General features: G+C 46.5%; 1 protein-coding gene across 10 annotated transcripts in view; it reads right to left on the bottom strand.

Annotated features, from left to right (window-relative positions):
- Positions 1-12214, bottom strand: part of ERC1 (ELKS/RAB6-interacting/CAST family member 1) — a 435845-nt gene that overhangs the window by 190933 nt on the left and 232698 nt on the right. For all 10 annotated transcript variants that reach the window (XM_068141805.1, XM_068141804.1, XM_068141809.1 and 7 more), the window contains one exon: positions 4677-4812. In XM_068141805.1, coding sequence (XP_067997906.1) covers positions 4677-4812 — 136 coding nt within the window. The remainder of the gene's footprint in view (positions 1-4676; positions 4813-12214) is intronic.

The following is a 12214-nucleotide window of genomic DNA, read 5'->3' as shown; positions in this document are numbered from 1 at the left end:
TTAGTCTGAGAATTCCTCCCCAAAACTCTGGAAGATGCTGGAGTGACAGAACAGGAAAATACGTGTGCTACCCTCCAGGTGTCAGCTGCAAACACTGTGAAATGTTAGGCAATGTTACCTTTCTAGGACAAGACAGCCTGTCAGTTCCTTTTCACAACAGCCAAGCTTTGTGATCTGAAGGGAAAAAGCTCTTCAACTGGAGCCCAGCAGCTTGGGTTTTTTTATCATGCTTACAGACCAGACACTCGTTAACCTCTCGGAACTCTGGAGAGTTGTGGTTTAAGGGAATCCAGGAGGAAAAGACAAATTTGGAAAGCCATTTATCCATCTGACTAGAATTGAGACATTATGGTTTTCATTCTTCCCCCACTCCCCAAAATACCAAATTTCCATCATCAGAGCTCTCTGAATAAACGAACTTCTTGTTACTGGACTCAGGAAGAAAGAAACCACATGCCTGTTAGGGACAGAGAGAGGAGGAGGAGAGTATGTGCTTGGAAGCGTGTTTATTTGACTGGATTGCAGACAGGCAACCAAGGAACATGCAGATCATATATTTTAAAGCATTTCAGAATGCCTTATTATTAATTCCAGCCAAACCCACCAAGACCAAAATTATCCAAAATTGGTGCTTGTGTGTCCTGACCCCAAAGCCAACAATGGCTGCAGAAAAAATAAAAGAGGATTTTAAAGAAGCCTGCATTCCTCTCTAGTTGAATTTGTTGTCCTCTTTGTCAATGGATTAGAAGGCAATGCCCTGCAGAGTCTCTGGAGGAGACAGCTCCCCATAACCAATACACCAAAATGCGCTCCCAGGGAAGAGTTTACTTCCAGGAAACCAAAATGCTGCAGTCCTTGGGAGAGAGGCAGGCTGTAAGCAGAGGGCTCTCCTAAAGGAAGGAGTTTTTATTGAAGCTGTCACTTGTCATTAAACACTCCATATTTTACCTCAGCCTGATATTTTCATTAGAGCATACAGCCTTTTTTTCATCTGGGAATGAAAGCATTCCCTTCAGCCTTGTGCTGGGTATGGGGAAAGCCTCTCTGCAGTCAAGCCCACCCAAAGGGGACAATTAGGTTCACAAAAGCAGGAAAAGGCACTAGGGAAAATCAAGAAATATTAATACCAGGCTAACTTACACATTTCAGCATTGGCTATCACTTCCCACTTCAGTCTGAAGTTCTTACATGCATTGAACCATGTCTACTTTTAATCTCAGAAATACTTGCATGTAATTATGTAGAAAGCAAGAAACATGAGTGCAGACTAAAACACGACACAGGCAAGGTGGAAAAAAGGGATGTACTGCTGTACAGACACATGTAACTGGAAAAATGAAGCAAAAGGGTAGAGATAAGAAAAAGAAGCACTTTGACATCTTTCTTCACAGTTTTAGCTCTTCTATTGGAACACCAACCTCCAAGAAAGTTGAAAGAGAGAAAAACATCCCACAGTTTGGCTTGCTCAAAAGAGACAATTGTTATTTCTCTCTTGTTCCTATACCTCAGTTGGTTATTCTGCAATTAAAAAAGAGGAAATATTCACAGTCAAATTATGCCAGCTAGCTATGATCTCTCCATTGCTAGAAGACTTTGCAAGTAAAGAACTGGTTAGAACATGGCAAGGACAGCTATGTGTCCTTAATGAACTCTGATACAGAGCAGCACCATCTTTTGCCACCTGATTTCTGCACAAAAGCTGCCTGACTGCTGCCAGCAAAGCTCTACAGTCACTGAATCACAGAGTTGTCAGTGTTGGAAGGGACCTCAAGGATCATCCAGTTCCAACCTCCCTGCCATGGGCAGGGATACCTCACACTACAGCAGGTTGCCCAGAGCCACATCCAGCCTGGCCCTAAAAACCTCCAGGATGAAGCTTCCACCACCTCCCTGGGCAACCTGTGCCAGGCTCTCACCACCCTCAAGCGGAAGAACTTCTTCCTAACATCCAATTTGAATCTACACATTTCTAGTTTTGTTCCATTCCCCCCAGTCCTATCACTGCCTGACACCCTAAACAGTCCATCAGCAGCTTTCTTGTAGCCTCCCTTAGATAGAGGAAGGCCAGAAGAAGGTCTCCTTGGAGCCTTCTCTTCTCCAGACTGAACAACCCCAACTTTCTCAGCCTGTCTCCAGAGCAGAGCAGCTCCAGCCCTCTGCTCATCCTCGTGGCCCTTCTCTGGACACCTTCCAGCACCTCCAGATCTTTCTTGTAATAATAATGACAACACTGAAGTGTCAGAGACCAGCGTTAAATAGTTTTACCAGGACTTGCATCTATCAATAACCAAAGCCTCACCATCTGCCCATTGCTGTGTATAGCTGCACAGGCACATTATGCAACTTACCATTTCTTAAAACAATCAATAACCCAAGCAAACACAACACAACAAACCCCCTCCCAAAAAACCCAAACCAAACCCAAGAAAAGCAATTTTAGTGTGCAAAATGAAGCTGAGAGAGAACAAATTCCAGGCTTTCCCATTGGATTCCATTGGTGTAAAAGAACCAGAAAATGGCAAGGGAAAAGGCCAGGGAAAAAGGAAAGCTATACCTTTGAAAACCTGAGAGTGCTACAGAAAACCAAGAGAGATGGCCTTGTGGAACTGCATCACTTGATCACTACACCATAGCTGCAAAGCTAATGTCAAGGACCTTTTCAAATTTACCAATTTAAAACACAGATTCTCTCCAATGCAGACTGGAAATCAAAACAAATACTGTGTTAGCATTAGGAATTCTTCAAGACATTTCCCCAACACAGGGAGGATTGTGTTATTTAAACTGAAGCTGCCACATAACAAGAGCCTTGTACATTGCCAAGGCATTACAGCCACAAAAGCCATTTGCAGTTGCAGAAGTCCCACATCTCTCTCCTTTTATACAAGTCTGCAGTTATGAAATCATTTTCAGGCACTTGGAACTTAACTGTTTCAGCGCCCTGCACATACAGGACTGGAATTGAAGGAGAAAACCCACAAAAGAGTGCATCTGAGAGCATTCCACACAGGCACACGTTTCTGTGGTCCTTTCAAAAGTTCTTCAAGAGTTGAAACCATCCCCCTGGGATTCCACAAACAGAACAGGGAAGCTATCTGTTTAAACTGAGGAGGCTATTTATCTCTCCTACTAAATTATTAGGATTATTAGGATTTATTTTGTGCCTTTGTTGTTGATGCATTAAGATACATAGCTACTAACAGGCCAGAGGATTTAACCTAGGATAACAAACACTGGCTGGCCCTCTACAGATTAAAAAAAAAGAATTACTAAAGGCCTAGAGGGTAGATTGCTGTCATACAATCATAGAATTGTCAGGGTTGGAAAGGACCTCAAGGATCATCCAGTTCCAACCCCTCTGCCAAGGACACCTCACACTCCACCAGGTTGCTCAGAACCACATCCAGCCTGGCCCTAAAAACCTCCAGGGATGAGGCCTCCACCACCTCCCTGGGCAACCTGTGCCAGTCTCTCACCACCCTCATGGGGAACAACTTCTTCCTGACATACAATTGAAATCCACCCATTTCTATTTTTTTTCCCATCCCCCCCAGTCCTATCACTCCCTGACACCCTAAAAAGTCCCTCCCCAGCTTTCTTGTAGCCCCCTTCAGATACTGGAAGGCCACCAGAAGATCTCCTCAGGGCCTTCTCTTCTCCAAACGGAAGAACCCCAACTCCCTCAGTCTGTCCCCATAGGAGAGGTGCTCCAGCCCTCTGCTCATCCTTGCAGCCCTTCTCTGGACAGCCTCCAGCATGAGCAGATCCCTCCTGTAATAGGGACTCCAGAACTGGACACAGTAGTCCAGGTGGGGCCTCACCAGAGAGGAGTAGAGGGGGAGAATCACCTCCCTTGTCACCATATTTACTGTTGTAACTTAAAGAAATCACAGGCAAGATCAAACATCTCCTCACTTAGTGTCATAGTATCCTTGCCTTATTTCATGGCAATAGCTTCATGTTTCCATACCAGCACTTGAACATGTAGCATATGATAAACCATCTACAGCTAATATCAACATGCAGCACATTGAGAAATAGATGGATGCCTTTCAAACCAGAGACTTTCAAACACCTGGGCAGACTTGAGGTAACCAGAAAATAATGTGGGGCAGCAGCATGTTAGCATTTCAGAACTACAGCAAACTGACTTGCAAGCGTGTCAAGAATTCATGAGCTAGAGCAGGGTTTCCCTGTCGAAGGAGGAGTGCAGACAGCAAACATGGTCCTCCAGCCACCTCACAATAATGCCATCGCATTACAAGGATACTTACTTGGTCATCTTTCATTTACTGAAGAAAAGGCACCAATATAGCTTAAAACTGGCTGGGCAAACACACCAAGCAGCTAAAGTAAAAGGCTGTTAGAAAAGCAGTGTCAGAAAGAAATGCCACATGGATCCCACGACCGACACGGCGACATTATTGCACTGATGCACTTCGCGGCCAAGCCGACAGTTAAAACTGGTTTTCTCTTTTATGAAATGGAGCAAACTACACAGCAACTGGGAGAGGTTGCTTTCACCGAAGTGCTCTGGGGTAGCTGTGTCCTCTTAAATGATCCTTGACAAATTTCTTAGGTATCAGCTACAGAGCAGGATCAGGAAGCAGAGCAGAGAGTGAGGTGTCCCAGCCTGGCTGACTGGCCAGGCTGCTTCCATTGAATTCCCATGTTACCTGAAGCTGTTGGGAGCTGTCATTGAGATTATCTTCTCGTCTCCTGGCCTCCTCCAGCATCTGTGCACTCTTCTTTTTCTCCACTTGCTCTTTGTGCTTCAGATTTGCTACTTTCTTATTTTGATCTTTAACTTGTCTGTAAAAGAAAAGAGCACTCTGTCAGCCCCAGCACTGGGCAGCTAGACTGGGGAAGAGTGGAACCCACAAGCACCATCACTGCTTTGTGAGGCCACCAATGACAAACTTCTCCTCTCAAGGGTTAATCCCACCAAAAGAACTCTTTGTCTTGCACATCATTACTAGCCTGAACGTGGGATTTTCTGAAACAAACCCCTTAATCATAATCATAGAATCATAGAATCCATAAGGTTGGAAAAGACCTCCAAGACCATCAAGTCCAACCTGTCACCCAACACCTCATGACAACTAAACCATGGTTCCAAGTGCCACATCCAATCCCTTTTTGAACATCTCCAGGGATGGTGACTCCACCACCTCCCTGGGCAGCACATCCCAATGACCAATGACTCTTTCTGTGAAGAACTTTCTCCTCACCTCCAGCCTAAACTTCCCCTGGCACAGCTTGAGACTGTGTCCTCTTGTTCTGGTGCTGCTTGCCTGGGAGAAGAGACAAACCCTTTCCTGGCTACAACCTCCCTTCAGGGAGTTGTAGAGAGCAATGAGGTCACCCCTGAGCCTCCTTTTCTCCAGGCTAAACAACCCCAGCTCCCTCAGCCTCTCCTCACAGGGCTGTGCTCAAGGCCCCTCCCCAGCCTTGTTGCCCTTCTCTGGACACCTTCAAGTCTCTCAATGTCCTTCCTAAACTGAGGGGCCCAGAACTGGACACAGGACTCAAAGTGTGGCCTAACCAATGCTGAGTACAGGGGCAGTTAATCAAAAGAGGCATTTGCCCTCTTGTGCCTATGTGCCAGGAATCTTTTCTCTGTGTACCTACAGACAACACAGACACCCTATGGCCTGGTTTGCTTTGAGTACCACTTGATCTAATGCAAAGAAGATGAGAGGATCAAAAGGAAAAACTAATGAACATGACTTGAATACAGAGGACTATCTACAAGATCTAGGCAATCTCTTTCCAGAAGTAGAACTGTTTCTTTTCAACCTCAAGCCCTACTTGTTTACTAGATATTTTGAGGGATTTCCTATCCTTTCTTTTTACAGAAACAAGACAGAAGAAGTAAGAAGAAACTATTTCAGAAGGCATGCACACTTTCCTTTTCACTTGCATCTATGAATTACTTTTGATGATCCTGGCAACTACCATTGCCTGCAGACAGGGGTTTGGCCTTTCTGGGCATTAAGACACATGAGTATTGAAGCTAATTACAGACTCTTTAATCTTAGCCTCCCGACCACAGAGAGCTTAAGTCTAAACTTCTAGTCCAATGAAAACAAAACAGGCTAGCTTTGCTTCCTCAGCCCTTTTCTCCATAATTATATCTGGAGTTTGGATTTTGGACTAAAAGACAGATTCTTTGGTCACAGCATTTCCCCCAAACATCATGCGAGTAGTAGAGACAGCTCTTTAATTTACTGCTTGGAAGGGGGAATGATTCCACTGGCCTCATATCTGCTATGTGATCCACACAGAGAGGGAAGAATGCTTCATCTGTGTTTCAGAAATAGTTCTAGAACAGATCACAAACAGCTCCCCTTTAATATTTTGTTCAGAACTGGTAACGAAAGCATGCTCAAGAACACATCTCTCTGTGATATCTGTGCTCAAATCGTGTGGCATATGGCTCAAAAACAATGCAAGTTTGAGGCTGAGCTCTGCTATTTGCATTGTAAGCCAACTGGAGTTGGGGAAAGGGCAAATACAGCAAATGTTCCTGGGTGCTAAACAAACTTCTGTTAGGGTGAGAAAGTACTGATGGCCTCCAGAGATGAAGAAGGACAAAACCAAAAGGAAACAAAAAAAGACATTCATTTTCTGATGATGTTACAAATGTATTGGCATACTTAACTTGTCTAACACTTACAGCTGGGTTGAGTCAGGATGCTCTTGAAACACAACCAGTATGATTGTGAAGTTATTCTAACCCAGTGCTGCATGTTGGCAATGGGCTCATTGCCCACTTTGAAAGCAGACTGTTCAGTGATTAAACAGCTTCTTGGAAATACTGTGTTGGCACTAGCTCAGCTTGCACAACACAGTTCTATCTGTCCAATACAATAAGGATGGTTGGACTTCACAACTAATACAGTATCACAGTCTCACAGTATCACCAAGGTTGGAAAAGAACTCAAAGATCATTGAGTCCAACCTGGCACCACAGACCTCAGGACTAAACCATGGCACCAAGTGCCACATCCAATCCCCTCTTGAACACCTCCAGGGATGGGGACTCCACCACCTCCCTGGGCAGCACATCCCAATGACCAATGACTCTCTCTGGGAAGAACTTTCTCCTCACCTCCAGCCTAAACTTCCCCTGGCACAGCTTGAGACTGTGTCCTCTTGTTCTGGTGCTGGTTGCCTGGGAGAAGAGACCAACCCCCACCTGGCTACAACCTCCTTTCAGGTAGTTGTAGAGAGCAATGAGGTCTCCCCTGAGCCTCCTCTTCTCCAGGCTAAACAACCCCAGCTCCCTCAGCCTCTCCTCACAGGGCTGTGCTCAAGGCCTCTCCCCAGCCTTGTTGCCCTTCTCTGGACACCTTCAAGTCTCTCAATGTCCTTCTTAAACTGAGGGGCCCAGAACTGGACACAGGACTCAAGGTGTGGCCTAACCAATGCAGAGTCCAGGGGCACAATGACTTCCCTGCTCCTGCTGGCCACACTATTCCTAATGCAGGCCAGGATGCCATTGGCCCTCTTGGCCACCTGGGCACACTGCTGGCTCATATTTAGGCAGCTGTCAATCAGCACCCCCAGGACCCTCTCTGTTTGGCAGCTCTCAGTCACTCCGACCCCAGCCTGTAGCTCTGCATGGGGTTGTTGTGGCCAAAGTGCAGCCCCTGGCACATAAGACAATGAAGAAAATGAGAATTCTTATTTAACTTCCAAATCAAAATTAGGAGAATTAATTGTTTTTTATACACTTGCAAATCTGGATTGACCTGCTAGGGAACTGGGTCTGTGTTACCATAATCTACTGGTTAGGTAAGGGGCAACAATGTTAATGAAGCCACAACACTCATCAAAGTATGGCTGAAGTAGATAATGGGCCAAAATATGCATCTCAAAGAAGAAGAGTATTTATAAGGATACATCCTCTTGACATCCACCTTCTCATGTCTGAACCCAAATCAATGTCCTTCTAATATATGAGGTAAGATATCCTGGGACATTGGAGTGAGGAGGGGGCAGCCTCTTCTCCATGGTGGCAAGATACAGGAGCAGAGGAAATGGTTCCAAGCTGTACCAGGGGAGGTGCAGGCTGGATGCTAGGAAATATTTCTTCCCAGAGGGGGTTCTCAGACACTGGAATGGTCTGCCCAGGGCAGTGCTGGAGTCCCCATCCCTGGAGGTGTTTAGGCAGTGTGTGGAGCTGGTGCTTAGGGACATGGTTTAGTGTTGACTCTTCAGTGCTGGGTTGAGGGTTGGACTGGATGAGCTTGGAGGTCTCTTCCAACCAGATGTTGTCTGTGATTCTGTGAAGCTCAAGCCTTACTAAAGCAGCTTACAAGGTGGGAGTTGTGAAATTACCCAGATCAATCCTCCTGACTGTATGGAAACTTCAATTCAGGATGTCAAAGAGCAGCGGAAGTTGGGCTATCAACTTTCAAGGCACACAGGTGTCTGTGGCATTACCTGAAATTTCCCCAACTGTTTAACAATACAAACTGAGAAGGTGATGTGAAACTTGGAACCTATAAATCTAAAAGGCTTGCAGTCACCTGATGCATGACAACACATCTCATGTCGATGCCCATGGCACCAAGTGATAATGCTCACGCTTACAACACCTCACGCAGAGAGCCACGTGAAGGGTTTGCCAGACACACACCCAGAGCCTTGAACATCTGCACCATGGAAGTTCTGTGAACCCAAAGAATTCATACTGTGATTCTGCAAAGAATTCTCCAAGTTCTGCTCTGTCAGATAACTCTAAACCTTCAAAGCCCAGGTCAGAGAACCACATTGTGTTATCTATAAACAATATTTTAAATACACACACACATTTGGAATGTCAACAGACCTCAAAACCATGAGCAATGGCAATGAGCCAATTCACTTCACACAGAATAGAATAGAATAGAATAGAATAGACCAGGTTGGAAGAGACCTTTAAGATCATTGTGTCCAACCCATCAACCAATCCAACACCACCTAATCAACTAACCCATGGCACCAAGCACCCCATCAAGCCTCCTCCTAAACACCTCCAGTGATGGTGACTCCACCACCTCCCCAGGCAGCCCATTCCAATGGGCAATCACTCTCTCTGTGTAGAACTTCTTCCTAACATCCAACCTAAACCTCCCCTGGCGCAGCCTGAGACTGTGTCCTCTTGTTCTGGTGCTGCTTGCCTGGGAGAAGAGACCAACCTCTGCCTGGCTACAACCTCCCTTCAGGTAGTTGTAGAGAGCAAGAAGGTCTCCCCTGAGCCTTCTCTTCTCCAGGCTAAGCAACCCCAGCTCCCTCAGCCTCTCCTCACAGGGCTGTGTTCCAAGCCCCTCACCAACTTTGTTGCCCTTCTCTGAACACCTTCCAGCAAGTCAACCTCCTTCCTAAAATGAGGGGCCCAGAACTGGACACAGGACTCAAGGTGTGGCCTAACCAGGGCAGTGTACAGGGGCAGAATGACCTCCCTGCGACTGCTGGCCACACTCTTCCTGATGCAGGCCAGGATGCCATTGGCCCTCTTGGCTGCCTGGGCACATTGCAGGCTCATGTTCAGCCTACCATCGACCAGTACCCCCAGGGCTGGGCCCCAACCACTTCCTTGGGCAACCTGTTCCACCCCCCACATGGGACTGTTCAAGGGGAATTAATTAAAATAATCACAATAAGGAACAAAAACTTGTCAATGAGAATTTTAAGATGGAAGATGTGTGTATGCAATAGAAAGCCAGTGGAAGAAAAGAAAGCAAGAAAAGCAAGCCTCAAGCCACTGTTGCCTGAGTCCTTGGGAGGAGTTTTCCTCTCCCATCAGGTGAATTGTTTTTTGGCTCTTTTACCTATTACAGCTTTTAGAAAATTCATTTTTTTCTGTACTGCTGTACAGTAGTCACCATCACCGGAGGTGTTTAGGAAGAGACTGGATGAGGCACTTGGTGCCATGGTTTAGTTGATCAGATGGTGTTGGGTGATAGGTTGGCCTTGATGATCTCAAAGGTCTTTTCCAACCTGGTTTATTCTGTTCTGTTGTATTTTTTTTTGCATGTCAAGAGTAAAGCCATTGTCTTTTACTCTTCTGCATGTCAGCACATAGAGCTTTTCATTCCTCTGTGGATTTTCATGCTCAATATTAATGTAACAATAACTTGGTTATCTTTTTTGGAGGGAGGGGAGGCATAATTACTCAGCCCTGGTGAGACCCCACCTGGAGTACTGTGTCCAGTTCTGGAGCCCCTATTACAAGAGGGATGTAGAGGTGCTGGAAGGTGTCCAGAGAAGGGCCAGGAGGATGATCAGAGGGCTGGAGCACCTCTCCTATGAGGACAGACTGAAGGAGTTGGGGCTGTTCAGTCTGGAGCAGAGAAGGCTCCCAGGTGACCTCATTGTGGCCTTCCAGTATCTGAAGGGGGCTACAGGAAGGCTGGGGAGGGACTGCTCAGGATCTCAGGTAGTGACAGGACTAGGGGGAATGGAATGAAGCTGGAGGTGGGGAGATTCAGGCTGGAGGTGAGGAGGAAGTTCTTCCCCATGAGAGTGGTGAAGCCCTGGAATGGGTTGTGCAGGGAGGTGGTTGGGGCCCTGTCCCTGGAGGTGTTTAAGGCCAGGCTGGCTGAGGCTCTGGGCAGCCTGATCTAGTGTGGGGTGTCCCTGCCTATGGCAGGGGGCTTGGAACTAGCTGATCCTTGTGGTCCCTTCCAACCCTGACTGATACTATGATACTATGAATTGGAGATGTTGCTCTTTGTAAAAAAAAGGTGACAAAAGGCTAACTGAAATCATGCATAAGTCAGCTTGAATTTTTATACTTCTATTTGAATATACTTTTCCTTCACAGTCCCATGCCTGACACAGAGGAGTGTTTTTATAATAATCCAAGTGTAAGCACACATTTACAATGCTTACTTTCAATCTATAATGTATAGACACACACTATATTTCACCTAACGAATGCATGCATTAGGAAAAAAAAAATCCACTGAGCTTGTGCTCAGCTACAGAAACAGCCTGGGTTATTCATCTGACTCAGGCACTCCAGAAAATATTTCATGTGTCATTCAGCTGTGTCAGAAAGATTGCTCAGCTCGAGCCGTCACCGATGTAACATTACCACCACCCACAGGACAGTCCGCTGCTGCAGCTACCGGTCCTGAGGGACAGATGGACTTCACTGGCTTTAAAGCACACTGTGCTCCTCAGCATGAGTTACATTGGTGCAGTAATCAACACTCACACACGGAATCACACAGAAAACATCCGCTTGGAAGAGACCTCAAAGATCGCCCAGTCCAACCGTTGGCCTGCAAAGGAAACTGCATGCAGGGAAGGAATAGATTTGTATTTGGTTTATAATCGTCAGGGAGTCTTCTCTAATAAAACATCAGCTTTTGCAATGAATGCTATAGAATCATGGACTACACTAAGTTGGATCCCATATGGATGATTGAGTTCAAGTCACAGAACCACAGAAAACATCCCTTTGGAAGAGACCTCCAAGCTCATCCAGTCCAACCTTGGACCCAGCACTGCAGAGTCAACACCAAACCATGTCCCTAAGCACCAGCTCCACTCACTGCTTGAACAACTCCTGGGATGGTGACTCCATCACTGCCCTGCAAAATTAGTTACCTAAAACTAATCCACGTGACTAAGAGCATCACCCAGACTCTCCTTGACAGGTTTGGTGCCATGATCACATCCCCGAGGAGCCTGTTCCAGTGAACAACCTATTCCTAACACCCCGCTCACAGCTTCGTCCTCCTGTCCTGCGGCTGGTAACCACAGACCGGCAGCGCCGCCTCTGCTGCCCCCTCGAGGAAGCTGCGAGCATTCCGTAAGGTCTCAAAGCACCTGGTAACTTTCCGCCGGACGACTACAGCATCACAAACACATCCGGTTGGAAGAGACCGCCAGGCTCATTCAGTCCAACCGTCGACCCAGCACTGCAAGGTCAACATTAAACCATGTCCCCAAGTGTCAGCTCCACACACTGCTTAAACACCTCCAGGGATGGGGACTCCAGCACTGCCCTGGGCAGACCATTCCAGTGTCTGAGAACCCTCTCTGGGAAGAAATATTTCCTAGCATCCAACCTGAACCTCCCCTGTTGCATTTCCTCTGCTCCTGTCTCCTGCCACCAAGGATAAGAGGCTGCTCCCTCCTCGCTCCAAACTCTCCTCAGGAAAGCAATGAGGTCTCCCCTCAGCCTCCTCTTCTCCAGCCTAAACACCCCCAG

Source organism: Melanerpes formicivorus, unplaced genomic scaffold (assembly GCF_026170545.1).
Source record: "Melanerpes formicivorus ecotype bairdi unplaced genomic scaffold, bMelFor1.0.p_v2 SCAF_8, whole genome shotgun sequence".
NCBI lineage: Eukaryota > Metazoa > Chordata > Aves > Piciformes > Picidae > Melanerpes > Melanerpes formicivorus.
The sequence above is the reverse complement of the archived record's forward strand: the minus strand, read 5'-3'. Positions and strand labels throughout refer to the sequence as shown.